The following is a 17,132-nucleotide window of genomic DNA, read 5'->3' on the forward strand; positions in this document are numbered from 1 at the left end:
CGCCTCTTACCATAACGGGGAGATGCAAGCGCTGAATGCATGCTCTTCTCCAAGTGAGAGAGCAACAAGACCACGCCCCCTATTTTGTGTGTTCTTGTGGGCGGAGGGTTAGTCAACAAACGGTTCTAGTGACGTCATTACATCCCTGCACTTCCTGCTGTAGTCCAAACCGGCCGTTCGCTGTAGGCTTTGAAAGGGAACTTCTGTTAAATAAAATATCTTGCTTGGCATTGAACTTTGAGCTTTATAATTTTACAGGTATTCTTTATGCTCTAACAGCAACATTACACTCTAACTAAAGTTTGAAAGATGGAATCGCGAAGAACGGGACCTTTAAAAGTTTAGTTGTGCAGCAAGTTGCCATACGATTTTAAGTTAAGTCAACTTTTCTTTTTTTACAGTGTAAACCTCCTCACTGTGTTTCAAGCGTCAGCTCCTAAAGTGTGTCCGAAAATTAAGACAAACTCCTAATATATGTTATAAGTTGTTTCCTTTGGTTTATCTTTTAGTGATCGTTATAACCCTAGTCTTGTCATAATTCCAATATGTTCATTAGTTGGACTGTCGCACTCGTTCTATCAAGTTGTTCATGAGAACCGTGTTTGTTTTTTCAGGATCTAAAGGATGACTTTTTCATTGAACAATCAACCTGGATTACCATAGTAACAAACATTGCTTTCACTTACAGATGGCATCACATCCTCAGTCGCCTGGCACAGCAGATTCCGCCATAGCTGTTGCCTGTGTTGCATTCGCATGTGTGGGATAGAGCCATCAAAACAGGGGCAAGACCCTTTTTGGGTAGAGGCGTTTGTTTTTGGCGATTTTACATATCAACATCGGTAACCAGAAAGCACTTACCTCACCTTTAATTCTAAAGCCTGATCTTTTATAAGCAGAGGTGGACAGTAACTAAGTACATTTACTTGAGTACTGTACTTAAGTACACTTTTTGAGTATCCGTACTTTATTATTTTAGTATTATTTTACCGAGTATTATTTTTTGTGGAAATTTATGACTTTAACTTCACTATATTTGAAAGACAAATATTGTATTTTTTACTCCACTACGTTTCTATCAAGGTCCTCAAAGGCGAAAGTCATTTCTGTCACAGCTTTGAGTCAGTGGATGATTTTTTTCTTCTTTAAGGGTGCTTTCACATCTGTAGTTCGGTTCATTTGGTCCGAACCAAGGGCAAACAATTAAACATTGTTGCATTTTTCAGCTTTTTTGGTTCCTTTTCACACCACACTGATTGCTTTGGTCCGAACCAGTTGAAACAAACCAAAACGCAGGCACGTCACAACATCCACATGACTCATTGGCCATGGCGTATTTCCTAAACTGCTTTTCGATTGGTCAGAATTTGCGTCTGGAAAAATTCCAACAGAAGAGGCAAAGACAGCAAACTATAATAACACTATGGAGAGACGACTGCGCGGGCCAGTTTTGTCCCTGGCCATAATCTACTACACTGTGTGTATTTACCACAGTATGCAAACAATACATTTCTATAATGAAGCGCGGATGCGACGTGAAAACAACATTCTAATGCACTGCAGACGGCGAGCGCGCATCACTCGTCATTTCAAGCGGAGGCATGCATTAATTATTCTTAACTGACATGCTCATCTTCCCGAAAATATTTCCAACGATCTATCAGGTAATAATGTCATGCACACAATGTCAGCGCAGCTAACTACGGCAGCTGGTTCAGTCCAAAAATGATCAGTACTTTTGCAGTTGGTTCTGTTCGAGGTCGGATCACGTTCTCACCACAAACAAACCGCTCCAGAGTTCGTTTGAAAGCGTACCGAGACCACCTCTTCAAGGAGGTCTCGGTACGCTTGTTTGGTCCGCTTTTGGTGCGCACCTGAGTGCGATTGCTGCTTTCAGAGCTGACCAAACGAACCGCACTAAAGAGGGAAACGAACTCTAGTACGATTCAACCGAACTAAATGAGGCAGGTGGGAAAGCACCCTAAAAGGTGTTTGGGTTTTTGCAGAAAGCCTTTCAGGAATCACCGTTGTAGAGTCACGTGAAGTTCCCAGCATGATTTCCCAGCATTTTTTAAACACTGATTTATAGTTTATAGCATGATGGCTATAAGAAAGTTTAGTAATGTTACACCACTCGTGACTTCTGGTTCCAGCCGTTAGTTGTCATCATGTCTGATCTGGGCCGTGACAGCCTCATATGTTATACATGCGTCCGGAAACAGAAGAGATTAGTTCATCTCTCGAGTCTTCTCGTTCAAGTCGTTTGTTTAAGTCCTCATAGGCTGAATGCAGAAGCAGTTCATCTCTCGAGTCTTCTTGTTCAAATCGTTCTTCGGGTCTGACTCTGAGTCTCGTTCAGTTGTCACATGACCGCGCCGCTTCAGTGTCTCACAAGTCACAACATATACAACATTACATTACAGTTGTAGGCCTACTAGCTAAAAAAAAAAAAAAAATTAAATCTATGCACTTGTTTGTGAGGACTTGGTTGTGAACTAATTCTGTATCCAACACGGCTATCACGTGACAAAAGAACGAGACTAGGACCGAAGATTTAAAAGAACGAATCATTTCTGTTTCCAGTAGAGCCTTGTCTATGGGGCTGGGACTTGATGAATGGATGACTCAAACCCGGACTCTAATCAGTTCTGTTTCCTGTACAGAACATATGGGATGTTGCGCATGCGCAGTCAACACAAAAAGAACGAACCGCTCTCTGAGAAAACCGGTCATTCTCGAGTCATATTGAAGATTTGTTCAAAATGAACAAATCAATACTTGGTGAATAAAGTTGTTATTTAGATTTTTGTGCGCATAATAACTATTTTTGTCACATTGTAAAAGTATTGTACAGCCACTGTAGTGAGATGGACTTTTTAACAAAGTCTTTAGTGCCTTTATTGGGTCTTGTGAGTGGGAATGTACTGAATGCCAATGGAGGCCTATCTGAAGCCTTTCTCAGCCATCAGCTTTCAACAAAAATATCTTCATTTGTGTTTCGAAGATGATTGAAGGTCTTACCGGTGTCCAATGACATGAGGGTGAGTAATTAATGAAATAATTTTCATTTTTGGGTGAACTAACCCATTAACAATGTGATGTTTCCAAACTTTTGACAAGTATTATAATTCTATTCTAGTTTGCTTTATAAAAAATGATATTGTTGATTTTTTTTATTGTTGAGTTTAATGTTTTATTATAAACTATCTTTTTATTATTTTAATGGCTTGTATTTTGTGTCAATTACTTTTTACACTTATACTGGATTACTTTGAAAGAAGCTATATAAATTAAGATTGATTGGTTGATTGATTGATTGGTTGATCAAATCTTTGCATCACTTGTTATTATTCATACCTTGCTTCCATTAAGAATCCAGTCGGTTCCATCTTTTTTTGCATATGTCTTCACTCCTTGAAGGTCACTTTGGAGAGAAAATAGAACCCATGAACAGGGAAGACCAGATCAATGATCAAAGGAATATCTCACAATGTGTCTTTGTATCTTTAAAAGTCAAATTCATTTCTTCACCCATCTGAGGGACTAAAATGCCATTATTTCTTTAATGTCATGCCTGCACTGAATCCCACCTGCCAGCTGCAGGTTCTGTCATAGCGATGGCCCCGATGCATTTCCCAGCGGTCATCTGTGGAATATAGCGCTCAATCTGAGCCTTAGAGCCATAGTGACTGATATAAGGCATTACAACCTCAGAGTGGAGAGAGAACCCAGGACCACTGCAGTTACAGTACATTCTACAACACAAACAGAGCCAGAACACTTGCTACATTACAACACACACACATATACATATATATATATATATATATATATATATATATATATATATATATATATATATATATATATATATATATATATAGACAAACTGTTGAGAACAGCACACATCAAGCTTTTCTTGCGATCTTGCTGCCTTTGTATAAGTTACTGCAGTACAGACAGATACTTTCACACTCAAGAAATGCGAACACGTGCCTTGAGTTTGTTCCGCCATCATCTCTTGTGATCCTGAGACACTAGCTGGGATATGTGCCCAAAGTTCCCATTACCCTTTTTAAGGACAAAGGGGTGAACTTGCAAGTGCTGCCTCAGGATCAAACAGACTCAGCCTTGTAGTTGCTGTCCAGTGCACGCCCTGCATGCTGCATGGTCTTACTTGGACTACACACTTCAGAAGCTCTCAGCAGCTCTTTTAAATTATGTTTATTAAAAAATATTCGGGAGGAGCGCTTCCAGATAATTGACACAGGCGGGGAGCACTCAGCTAATCATCAAAGAGGTGTACATATTGAGCAGTCTTACCTCCATTCTGTTGACAGTTTATCAGCATCCCTCCACCACCCCTTCTCTTCACATTTCTCTTTTAGTTAAAACCACTTACATTCGCGGGTTGCAGGGTACTCTGCCCTAAGTCCTCCCCCCGGACAGCATGCCAAATACGCATTTAAATTTACTCTCTGTATAATTATATGTAAGTGTGAACTCATGAAACAACACGTTCAGTTGTAAGGCATTTATAAGTGGTTAGTTAATGAAGAACTAATCATTTACAAAAAATGTTTTAAATGATTATCAAGTGATATGCTAACATTTTAAGTATATTTTGTAAATTCTGTTACAAGTCATTTACAAGTGATTAGCAAATGATTACCTAATCATTTATGAAAAGCATTCATAAATGATTAATGAGTGTTAATTATTTTACATATATTTAGTAGATTCCGTTCTAAGTAATTTACAATTGATTAGTTAATGATTAACTAATAATTTACAAAACAGGACTATGCATTTCATAATTGTTAATAAATTGTTACTTTTTTGTATGTTTTGTAGATTCAGTTATAAATTATTGGTCAGATTTAGGTTCAGTTATTAACTAACTAGTTGCTTATTAGCATGCATATTACTAGGATATTGCCTGTTTATTAGTACTTATAAAGCACATATTAATGCCTTTTTCTGCATGACCTTATTCTACATCCCTTAAAGGACAACTCCGGGGAATTTTTAAGTGTATCTTGATCATTATATCTTTGTGAGTACAGTCTATGGAAAAGAAAAAAAGAAAAAAACGGAATGGTGCTTGCAACACAGAGTTATTTCAGTTAATGCCCAGAGGGGATAATAAACGTAAAGGGTGTCTTTGTGCCTCTTAACAGACACAAAATGCAATTAAAATGTTTGTCCAACATGAACAGGTCCCTTACATGACAACAAGATCCGCTTAGCCACTTACAAACGACATTTTTCGTAACATCTTAATTTATTGCTCTGTCTTTTAACTATTCTTGTATTGATTATTTGTTGCTTTTGTTTGCTTGTCTAGCATTTGTTTATCTTGTCTTTTTCCCATTGTTTTTCTGTCTGACTGTGATTTTTCAATAAAATGCTATACTTTGCATTTGTGTAGTGTCATTCTTTTATTATTCCTTGCACAATATAAAAGTATTACATAGGGATCATTTCTGGTTCAGTTTTGGGGTCTCATAATATTGGCCCATTTATGGCTGTTTTCTGGAGTTTCTGAATAAGTTGTGGCTGAGTTCTGGGGTAAAGGTGGTGGCATTTGGCTCTTGTCTGGCTGACACCTGGGGATTACGGCGTTGTTTTGGGCCAGTTCTGGATAATATCTGGGTACATTTTAAAGCTCTGGGTGAGCTTTGGTCTGCTTCTGGCATTGATCTGGTTGACTTTCAGGAAAGAGCACTTGGGCCAACCTTGGACCGTAATTCCATGCGGTATGTGGGCCAAAATCTCAGCCGAAGTTTAGCCAGATCTGGCCCAAAGCCAATTTGCTATCTGGGAAATATGTAGGTGACTTTTTTTCTTTCTTTCAGTAGAACAGTAAATATGTTTTTTTAGCTGAAACTGTGGTCCATGTTGACATAATGCAAGTCAAAAAGAGTAAAAAAATAATAATAATTCATATAGGCAAACCAAAATTAATACAGGACCTGGCGATTCTTTGAGGTTTTATAAAGCGAAATGTTCAGCCTATGCAAGAAACTTAACATTATATACAAAATTATTACCTGTAATCAACAGCCTCAGCAAACGGTCCTGAGTACCTTCATGGCAATGTTGCATGTTAATAATGTTCAGTTTCTTGCACAGACTGATCGTTTCACTTCATAAGACTCAATGTGTTGTCAGTAGCCCTGGGTAATGTTTTTTAGTCTGCATGTTTGTTTTTTACTCTCAAAGTAACGGTAGCAATGAAGACGCTAAAGGTACCCCTTGGCGTCATTTTTCGACGCGCTGGGTGCTCCATTCATGTCAATGAGAAACCTTTGGCGTCATACACATACGCACTGGGTATGGGAATGTTATCGTCATGGTGAAATTTTATTGGTTTATAATTTTGCCATTATGACATGTTGGGAGTGTGATTCTCAATTTAATCAGCAAGCATAATTTCATTTACATTTATTTTATGTACGCTATTTAGACACGTTTAAACATGTAACCCAACCCCACCCCATCTCTAAACCTACCCATTTGCGTGAGCATGATAAAAAACAGAGAATATAACATAAGACTGCATCCACAAGTTATTCAAAAAAGTTTAATAATCTTAGTTTTCCTTAGCCAAACGATTGATTTGTATGAAGAAAATCCCCAAAAGCAATAGGCATCTCATGAACACATCAAATTGAAATATTGCTGCCCATCACATCAGATTTCATAGTGAAATTGCATTGGCTCTCGTATGTCCTGTGACCAATTGCGTCATTACGTCAGCATTGATTGTAAAATGTCATTGGCTCTCCTGTGTCTTGTGACCGATCGCGTCATGCTCAAGAGTCTTTTGAATCATTTGAATGAGATATGAATGAGTTCATTCTCGGGGCAGTGGGATCGTCATTTCAGCGATTAAAACATTAAGATCAACTCTGTTCTTCACATGAAGACATCCTATGACTTCAGAAGACTTGGAATGCAACATGAGTTAATACTTCTATACTGTTTTAGTCAGTTTTTGCAATAAATACTTGTTACTGTACATTTATTTGCCTGTTACGTGTTTTATATTGTTGATTTTCGTGAGTGACAAACAATAGGAGTGAAGTCAGTGGAGTGCACGTGATCCATGATCTGCTACAGTTATGTCACGGAGGAGTTGTTGATTTTAGCTGTTAGCAATTCCCCTGCTCTTTACGATATGTCTCTGAGACACATTTTAAAAAAATGATGCATGGAAAAACGTGTCCGGGATTTGTGTAGTGCAGTTTTGACTAAACTGCATGCAATATGGTATGCCTATTACAGTACAGTGTGTATGTTATTCTAATAACTTTCTGTGTTCTGCAAAACACAGTTTTGACATTAATGACGTTTATACAACCCGGAGTGGGAACGCCCACTAGCGACGTGTGTGGGATAGGCTACGCATCATGTGTGACAGCGGAAGATCTTTTAAAGTGACAGTAACCACTTATAATGACAATGTAAAGAACAAAAGTAATTGTTCACTAAATATGCTCTGCTCTTGACTAAATAACTTTAGTACCTTTAATAAGGATTAATCTATATATAATTCATAATGTATGTAGTGCAAACTGATAACATGTATTTTTCCTACTTGTTAACTTCTTGAGCACTTGTACAAATGAAATGTGAGGATTTTTTTTTTATTCACTTAAATTAAAAGTAATATTTTTTGAAGCTTAATAAATGTTAGTGTGTTATTTCATTTAAGTGTGAATTAAATATTATTTAATAGAGACATCAGAAGCTGTATTAGTATCAGTGATACTGGCCTAAAAAGATAAAGGCCAGTATCAGTACCAGTAAGGCACAGTACCAGTAAGGCCCTGTGGATTTTGATACCCAAATGTTGACAGGTAAGCATGAATCTCTGGCGCTGGCTACATGCAGTGACAAAAACGCTGACAGGGTTTCTTCAGCTTCAGGTTTGTTTTTTATTTATTTTGTTTGTAGTACTTACTTTTTAACCAGTAGAGTTCTGGTAAACGTGGGGTTTGTTCAGACGTGGTGCTTGGTAGAATGCAACAGTCTCACCTGTCGGAGATTTTTTTCTTCTTTTTTTTTTAACCGTCTGCTGGCTCTCCTTACCGATTAATGACCCAGTGAAATACTGGTCAGGCAAGCTTCAGTGCTGGCCCAATCTTACACGCTTTGCCCTGTAGTATCTCAGTTGTCCACCTACAAGTGTCCAGTCTGAGTGTGTTTTTAGCACAGCTGGAAATAAGGGCAGTCCACAGTGTACTAACCTAGACCATGTGGAACAACTGGTCTTCATTAAAGTCAATATAGATCTCAAAAACAGCGTCAGACTGTTTTATCTGTAGAACATACAGTCCCCCCATTCCCCTCTCTCTCTTTCTCTTACACACACACACACACACACCTAGTGTGGAATATATATATATTTTTTTTTTAAAAGAACCAAAAAAAAATAATAATAATAATCACACTGATCATAAAAAAAAATAGAGTTCTGGTAAACGTGGGGTTTGTTCAGACGTGGTGCTTGGTAGAATGCCTCTCTCTGCCTGTCGGAGAATTTTTTTTTTTTTTTTAACATTTTTTAGTACTTCCTTTAATTACACAATTTATCACAAAATTACAAAATTAATCACACAATACTTGTACTTTTACTTTCAGTACTTGAGTAGTTCATTTTTAAATAAACTACTTGCAATACTTAAGTACAAATTTTTTTTGAATACTTTTGTACTTAAGTGTGGTGCTTAAAGAGGACTTCAACTTCTACTCAAGTTACTTTTTTGGTAGAGCACTTGTACTTTTACTCAAGTCTGGGTCTCATCTCTGGTCTTGTGACCAATTGCGTAATTACGTCAGGTTTGATTGTAAAATGCCATTGGCTCTCGTGTGTCATGTGACCGATTGTGTCATGCTAAAGAGTCGGTGTATCACTTGAATGAGAAATATGCGTTCATAAATGGATCATCATTTCAACAATTAACACATTAAGATCAACTCTGTTCTTCACATGAAGATATCGTATGACTTCAGAAAACCTGGAATGCAACATGAGTTAATAGTTTATACTGTTTTTTGGTCAGTTTTTTCTATAAATACCTGTAACTGTACTTTTATTTGCCATACGTGTTTTATATTGTTGAGAAGTGGGTGGATTTAGGGTAGGAGTGGAGTGGAGTTAGTTGCTCCAAAATATAAAAGTAGCCTATAAATATTTATAAAATCATGTCTACTTTTATAAATGCAAAGCATTAAATGTGTCTTGATGTGCCGCATTGGGATATGCACCAATACATTATATAATCATAAATTACTAATGGTTTGATCATCATTTATTCATTATTACCAATTTATTGAGATAATGGTACGCTGACATTTCAGTGATTAATATATTAACTAGTAACTTAACCATTTACTAAGGACCTGTTTAATTATTTTATAACAACATCAGAAGCTGTATAAGTAGCCTATCAGTGATACTGGCCTAAAAAGATAAAGGCCAGTATCAGTACCAGTAAGGCACAGTACCAGTAAGGCCCTGTGGATTTTGATACCCAAATGTTGACAGGTAAGCATGAATCTCTGGCGCTGGCTACATGCAGTGACAAAAACGCTGGCAGGGTTTCTTCAGCTTCAGGTTTGTTTTTTATTTATTTTGTTTGTAGTACTTACTTATTAACCAGTAGAGTTCTGGTAAACGTGGGGTTTGTTCAGACGTGGTGCTTGGTAGAATGCAACAGTCTCTACCTGTCGGAGATTTTTTTCTTCTTTTTTTTTTAACCGTCTGCTGGCTCTCCTTACCGATTAATGACCCAGTGAAATACTGGTCAGGCAAGCTTCAGTGCTGGCCCAATCTTACACGCTTTGCCCTGTAGTATCTCAGTTGTCCACCTACAAGTGTCCAGTCTGAGTGTGTTTTTAGCACAGCTGGAAATAAGGGCAGTCCACAGTGTACTAACCTAGACCATGTGGAACAACTGGTCTTCATTAAAGTCAATATAGATCTCAAAAACAGCGTCAGACTGTTTTATCTGTAGAACATACAGTCCCCCCATTCCCCTCTCTCTCTTTCTCTTACACACACACACACACACACACCTAGTGTGGAATATATATATATATTTTTTTTAAAAGAACCAAAAAAAAAAAAAAATAATAATCACACTGATCATAAAAAAAAATAGAGTTCTGGTAAACGTGGGGTTTGTTCAGACGTGGTGCTTGGTAGAATGCCTCTCTCTGCCTGTCGGAGAATTTTTTTTTTTTTTTTTAACATTTTTTAGTACTTCCTTTAATTACACAATTTATCACAAAATTACAAAATTAATCACACAATACTTGTACTTTTACTTTCAGTACTTGAGTAGTTCATTTTTAAATAAACTACTTGCAATACTTAAGTACAAAATTTTTTTGAATACTTTTGTACTTAAGTGTGGTGCTTAAAGAGGACTTCAACTTCTACTCAAGTTACTTTTTTGGTAGAGCACTTGTACTTTTACTCAAGTCTGGGTCTCATCTCTGGTCTTGTGACCAATTGCGTAATTACGTCAGGTTTGATTGTAAAATGCCATTGGCTCTCGTGTGTCATGTGACCGATTGTGTCATGCTAAAGAGTCGGTGTATCACTTGAATGAGAAATATGCGTTCATAAATGGATCATCATTTCAACAATTAACACATTAAGATCAACTCTGTTCTTCACATGAAGATATCGTATGACTTCAGAAAACCTGGAATGCAACATGAGTTAATAGTTTATACTGTTTTTTGGTCAGTTTTTTCTATAAATACCTGTAACTGTACTTTTATTTGCCATACGTGTTTTATATTGTTGAGAAGTGGGTGGATTTAGGGTAGGAGTGGAGTGGAGTTAGTTGCTCCAAAATATAAAAGTAGCCTATAAATATTTATAAAATCATGTCTACTTTTATAAATGCAAAGCATTAAATGTGTCTTGATGTGCCGCATTGGGATATGCACCAATACATTATATAATCATAAATTACTAATGGTTTGATCATCATTTATTCATTATTACCAATTTATTGAGATAATGGTACGCTGACATTTCAGTGATTAATATATTAACTAGTAACTTAACCATTTACTAAGGACCTGTTTAATTATTTTATAACAACATCAGAAGCTGTATAAGTAGCCTATCAGTGATACTGGCCTAAAAAGATAAAGGCCAGTATCAGTACCAGTAAGGCACAGTACCAGTAAGGCCCTGTGGATTTTGATACCCAAATGTTGACAGGTAAGCATGAATCTCTGGCGCTGGCTACATGCAGTGACAAAAACGCTGGCAGGGTTTCTTCAGCTTCAGGTTTGTTTTTTATTTATTTTGTTTGTAGTACTTACTTATTAACCAGTAGAGTTCTGGTAAACGTGGGGTTTGTTCAGACGTGGTGCTTGGTAGAATGCAACAGTCTCTACCTGTCGGAGATTTTTTTCTTCTTTTTTTTAACCGTCTGCTGGTTCTCCTTACCGATTAATGACCCAGTGAAATACTGGTCAGGCAAGCTTCAGTGCTGGCCCAACCTTACACGCTTTGCCCTGTAGCATCTCAGTTGTCCACCTACAAGTGTCCAGTCTGAGTGTGTTTTTAGCACAGCTGGAAATAAGGGCAGTCCACAGTGTACTAACCTAGACCCTAGCCATGTGGAACAACTGGTCTTCATAAAGTCAATATAGATCTCAAAAACAGCGTCAGACTGTTTTATCTGTAGAACATACAGTCCCCCCATTCCCCTCTCTCTCTTACACACACACACACGCGCACACACACACACACACACACACACACACACACACACACACACACAAACACCTAGTGTGGAATATATATCTTTTTTTAAAGAACCAAAAAAAAAAAACACCTGTTTAATTATTTTATATGTTATTTTTTTAAAGCTATCTTATGGCAGATTTGTAAATTGTTAGCATATTACTTAATCATTCATGAACATAGTCATTATTTGTAAATGATTAGTTTATCATTATCTAATAACTTGTAAATAATATATAACTGAATCTACAAAACATACAAAAAAGTAAAAATGTATTAACATTTATGAAATGTTTTGTAAATTATTATTTCATCATTAACTGAACAGACGAACGATCTTGAATTAAATTGTTGTGGTATCGGATTATAAACATCAACCGCGACTGTTGACATTTTTTTATCTGTAGGAAGGTTAGAAAAGTCCTCAGGTCTCCTGAACAGCCTGGAACATGAAGTTTGTCCATGCGAGCAGCTTGTTTTGATGATTCGCTCCATTTATGTGTGACAATGCACATGTTTGGACAGATGCAAATGTTCGGGGCGTGCATATAAATGATCCCAAATGCTTGCGTCACAGTTAGGTTTATGTTGAGAAGCACTTTTTTTTCCGTGGAGTTTTGGATTCACAAGATTTACATAAGAAGTAGGAGACAATGATGTTTGAGACTCACAGAATGTGATGTCCATGTACTGAACTCTTATTATTTGGCCATGGCAAGGTTAGTTCAATTTTTCATTTTAGGGCATCTTTAAATATTATTAGAGCTGCATTCGGTCTTAAAGGGGCAGCATCTAATAAACCCTGACGACTATGCCATGTGAATCCAACAACAAAAGATGGAGAGAAAGATACTCGCAGCTTTAGAAGCATGAATCTATCAATTTGTACAGTGAAAACTATACAGTGTTATTTTATATTTGATTACTTTATTGGATGTCTTTTGTAAGCCATTACCTGAACAGTAATGTTAGATCTACCTGAGATTAAAGCACCATTTCATTTAGATCTTTGTTTCATATTATACCATTTGTTTGTACTTTGTTCTTGTTCTTTTCATATGCATATAAAACACACAAAAAATATGTTTTATATCAATTTTGTGCAAACATTGATGTTTATTTTGCTATAGCCTAGACATCGTTCATCGTAGATTCAATATTGTGTATTTGGTCTTAAAGGATAGTTCACACAAAAATTAAAATTGAATGTTTATCTGCTTACCCCCAGGGCATCAAAGATGTGGGTGTGTTAGTTTCTTCAGTAAAACACAAATTAAGATTTTTAACTCCAACCGTTGCTCGTATAATGCATGTCAATGAGGTCTAATTAGAATTAGACAGTGTTAAAACTATACCCAATGCATGTCAACGGGGTCTAATTCTAATTACGAGCAATGGTTGGAGTTAAAAATCTTAATTTGTGCATAGCCTTTAGCCTACATCCTTCAGTCTATCATTAAAGTTAATCAAAGAATAAAAAAATATATATATAAAAAAAAAAAAAAATCACCCACTGAACTTGACCGAATAACCTTTGTAGCTAGTTTTAACATGCATTAATCTATATTTAATTTATACAGTGAAGATTATGCTATGCAGTATTAGGTTTGATTATTCAATTTCTGTACCTGAATCACGGTGACCTGAAACTGCAAACACTTCATTCTTAGCATTGTTCTTACTTTATTGCTAACTGTTCACTTGTATTCAATAATGTTTTAAATGTATATTATTAGGCTAGGCTTGTAGTTTTTGCAGTGGAATATCAGTTGAGAATTGTGACATTTCACTGCTATCTACTATTATAGTTGCTTATTTATTATTATATATTTAACTTTAATGTTACTCAGTCAAATTCAATGAAAAATCTCAGTCAAAACAATGAAAACAATAAGTATTACACATGCTATTCTTGGTCTATGGACCCCCTAAAGTAGCCTTGGCCACCCCCCTGCCACCATGTATAAAGGTCTAGTTCCACTAGAAGTGAGCGTGGGGCTACTCACTGCTCCTCCAAAACGATAGCAGCAGACAGACGGTCTCCTCCGATTCCACCATGCTCTTCAGGTGTATATATTCCCAGCAATCCATGTTTTCCAGCCTTTTCCCAAACCTCTTTGCTGACCTCACCAGCCTTCTCCCACCTATAAGCACATGTGCATACATTTAAACCTGCATAATTTTTTCATCCTGTATCTATTATTACATGTCACACTCAGGATGATATGGTAACTTACTGAGTGTGATATGGAACAACTTCCTCTTGAAAGAAGCGCCGCACATTCTGACGGAACAGGTCGTGTTCCTCTGAGAAGATCCGTCTGGTGCCGATGTCCATCATCGTCTTGGCCATGCACGTTTCAAGTCGAAAAGGTGCTGCTGTTTCCCCATGCTGGAGCTCTGCATGCTGCATTCTGGAAGACAAATTAACACCTTAAAATAGAGCCTTGGCTATTAGAATGTGTAGAGAATATTGTGGTCAACTTGCACCTCACACCAATTGTCGCACACAAAATAAAAACATTGTCCACTTTTATTTCTGTCACATGCCTGTCCTGTCTTGTGTGCACATGTGGACACGCTGTTCTGAGCATGTAATTGTCTGATCCCTCCCCCCTTGTTATCTGATTAGTGTTTGATTTCTCCCACCTGTTCCCTCTTGATTTCTTCCCTTTATAAGCTCCTTGTATTTGTCAGTCTGGGTCGGGACAATATACACAAGAATAAGGGGGAAAAAGTTGTAAGATCCAACTGATTTGGATTCAAGTGCATATCGGCATTGTGGGTAATGAGAAAGTGGACAAGTTAGCCAAACAAGCTATTAAAAAAGAGAGTATTGAAACAAATATTAAGTTGTCAAAATCAGAAGGGAAGAGTATTATATGGAAAGAAGCCATTAGAGAATGGAAAAATCAGTGGAACAGGGAAATTAAAGGGAGACATTTGTATAATATTCAAAATGAAGTTGGGGATGTGAAGAATAGGGGAGGAAATAGAAAAGAAGAAATAGTTATGACCAGATTAAGGATAGGTCACAGTAATTTGAATAGCACTCTAAATATTATAAGGAAGCATCCAACGGGTTTTTGTGGGTATTGTCAGATTGCAGAAACTACAGAGCATGTGCTGATGAGTTGCAAACAGTATGATGAACAAAGAAAAGAAATGATTGAAGAATTAGGAAAAGAGACAGGAATGAAGGAAATACTGGAGAGTAGGGCGAATGAACAAAGAGGATGTTTTTTCAATTTTTTAAGAACGACAGGTCTGATGAAAAGAATATGATGTAATGGATATTACAGGAAAGTGAAACCAGAAGATGGCAGTAGTGCAACACTAATGGATGCAAGCTGCCGTTAAACCCTAAAGAAGAAGAAGAAGACAGTCTTGGTCGTATCCTTGTTATGTCTTCGTCTCCCGTTCCCTGTGATTTCCAAGTTGGTATGTTTTGAGTTATAAACATATGTATTATGTATTTTGCCCCCTCGTGGGTTGTTTTGAGTTCATGTTTTATGTTGTAATTAAATCACCTTTCCTTGCACTTGAGTCCTCGCACCGTTTTTCTTTGTGTTTGTGACCTGACAGAAGGATACGACCATACTAGGAGGACTCAGCAGGAGGTGTTAGTTTATTTTTCCGGGGACTATGGATCTTAACAGACATTTACAGGTGATGCGGCAGGTGAATTCTAAGCACATCCGTGAACAGGGGGCGGGTGTAAAACAGTTTGCCTGCCAATTCCTCAAGGAGGTGCATCACCTGTACCTAAATGAGGCAGAGAAACCTCTGCCTGGACATGCCTCTTAGTCCCACGGAGGTTGAGAGAATGGGGACGCCTGACTTTTGGGAGTTTGTGGACCGGCTGGACTCCCCTAGGACCAGGGTCCGGATAGCTCCGATGGTCCCAGTGGATCGTGTTCCGGTGGTCCCTGTGCCGGTTGATCGTGTTCCGGTGGTCCCTGTGCCGGTTGATCATGTTCCGGTGGTCCTGATACCGGTGGATCGTGTTCCGTGGGTCCCAGTGCCAGTGGATCGTGTTCCGTGGGTCCCGATACCTGTGGTCCCTATGCCGGTAGATCGTGTTCCGTGGGTCCCAGTGCCGGTCCATCGTGTTCCAATGGTCCCAGTGCCGGTGGACCGTGTGCCGGTGGATTGTGTTCGAGAGGTCCTGATGCCGGTGGTCCCTGCACCGATGGTCCGAATTCCGGTGGTCCCAGTGCCGGTGGACTCTGTTCCGGTGGACACTACTGGACCGGAGAAGTTTCCCCTCCGCCCTGCCTGCGCCACTGAGGTGCCCTGCTCTGCCTGCGCCACTGGGGCGCAGTGGGCAGCACTGGCCACTTGAACTTTGTGGGCCCCCATGGCCTCCTGAATTTTTTGTTTTCCCCATTTTTCCCTTGTGGACCCCTCCCTTGTCTGTTCCTTCCTTGTCTGTTTCCCCTGTCCCTCCTGCCCCGTCCTGGTCTTTCCCTCCCTGGGCTGTCCCGCCCTAGTCTGTCCCTCCCGTCCCTATTGGAGCGTCTAGTAGCCGCTCCTTAAGGAGGGGGTAGTGTCACATGCCTGTCCTGTCTTGTGTGCACGTGGGTTTTGTTGTTCTGAGCATGTAATTGTCTGATCCCTCCCCCCTTGTTATCTGATTAGTGTTTGATTTCTCCCACCTGTTCCCTCTTGATTTCTTCCCTTTATAAGCTCTGGGTCGTATCCTTGTTATGTCTTCGTCTCCCATTCCCTGTGATTTCCAAGTTGATATGTTTTGAGTTATGTTTGATTATGTATTTTGCCCCCTCGTGGGTTTTGTTTGGAGTTTATTTTATGTTGTAAATAAATCTAGTGATGGCCAAATGAAGCGTTTCGAAGCATTATTGCGTTCTGATACAATTGTGTCGAAAATGGTTCATTACTCGAAGCTTCATTCAGATGAAGCACCATCTCCTGGTGAAGTAAATGTAATGCAACAAAGCTGACAACCATAAAATGCAAGTAGGCTTATGTTCACGCCCCGTTTATTACGTGTTTACCGAGGCGATCAAAGCTGAAACAGTGTTAGTGCTGTGAAACTCATTTATGTAGGTGAATTTTTCAGATACTGATGAATTTCATGTGTTCACCTTGATAATAAAACATTAAGCATGATGTGTGTGTGTAATTATTTCTTTAGACAACGACAGAAGATCAGACCAGCTTTAAAAAGTTGGAAACCATCACAAAAATTCTAATGGTTTCTATTAAAATAGGAACAATTGGAACCGCTGGCTATTACCATTTAAACCACTACAGATTTTTTTTTTCTTTTTCCGTGTGTGGGACATATTCCATTAGGATGTGATGCCCCCACCAATAGAACCCAACA

The 17,132-nt window shown here is 38.3% G+C and overlaps 2 protein-coding genes across 2 annotated transcripts in view; one reads left to right on the plus strand and one right to left on the minus strand.

Moving 5' to 3' along the window:
- LOC137043342 (long-chain specific acyl-CoA dehydrogenase, mitochondrial-like) overlaps positions 1 to 17,132 on the minus strand; it is a 44,507-nt gene that overhangs the window by 26,246 nt on the left and 1,129 nt on the right. Inside the window, exons 2-5 of the mRNA XM_067419599.1 lie at positions 14,020 to 14,196; positions 13,789 to 13,926; positions 3,591 to 3,755; positions 3,358 to 3,424 (exon numbers count right to left, since the gene is read on the minus strand). Of these exons, the coding sequence (XP_067275700.1) occupies positions 3,358 to 3,424; positions 3,591 to 3,755; positions 13,789 to 13,926; positions 14,020 to 14,196 (547 nt within the window). The remainder of the gene's footprint in view (positions 1 to 3,357; positions 3,425 to 3,590; positions 3,756 to 13,788; positions 13,927 to 14,019; positions 14,197 to 17,132) is intronic.
- LOC137043343 (uncharacterized) lies at positions 14,203 to 16,602 on the plus strand. The gene is made up of 2 exons (XM_067419600.1): positions 14,203 to 15,223; positions 15,368 to 16,602. The coding sequence occupies exon 2, from the start codon at positions 15,552 to 15,554 to the stop codon at positions 16,125 to 16,127; it is 576 nt and encodes a 191-aa protein (XP_067275701.1). The 5' UTR covers positions 14,203 to 15,223; positions 15,368 to 15,551; the 3' UTR covers positions 16,128 to 16,602.

This window comes from Pseudorasbora parva, chromosome 16 (genome assembly GCF_024679245.1).
Source record: "Pseudorasbora parva isolate DD20220531a chromosome 16, ASM2467924v1, whole genome shotgun sequence".
In the NCBI taxonomy this organism is placed as follows: domain Eukaryota; kingdom Metazoa; phylum Chordata; class Actinopteri; order Cypriniformes; family Gobionidae; genus Pseudorasbora; species Pseudorasbora parva.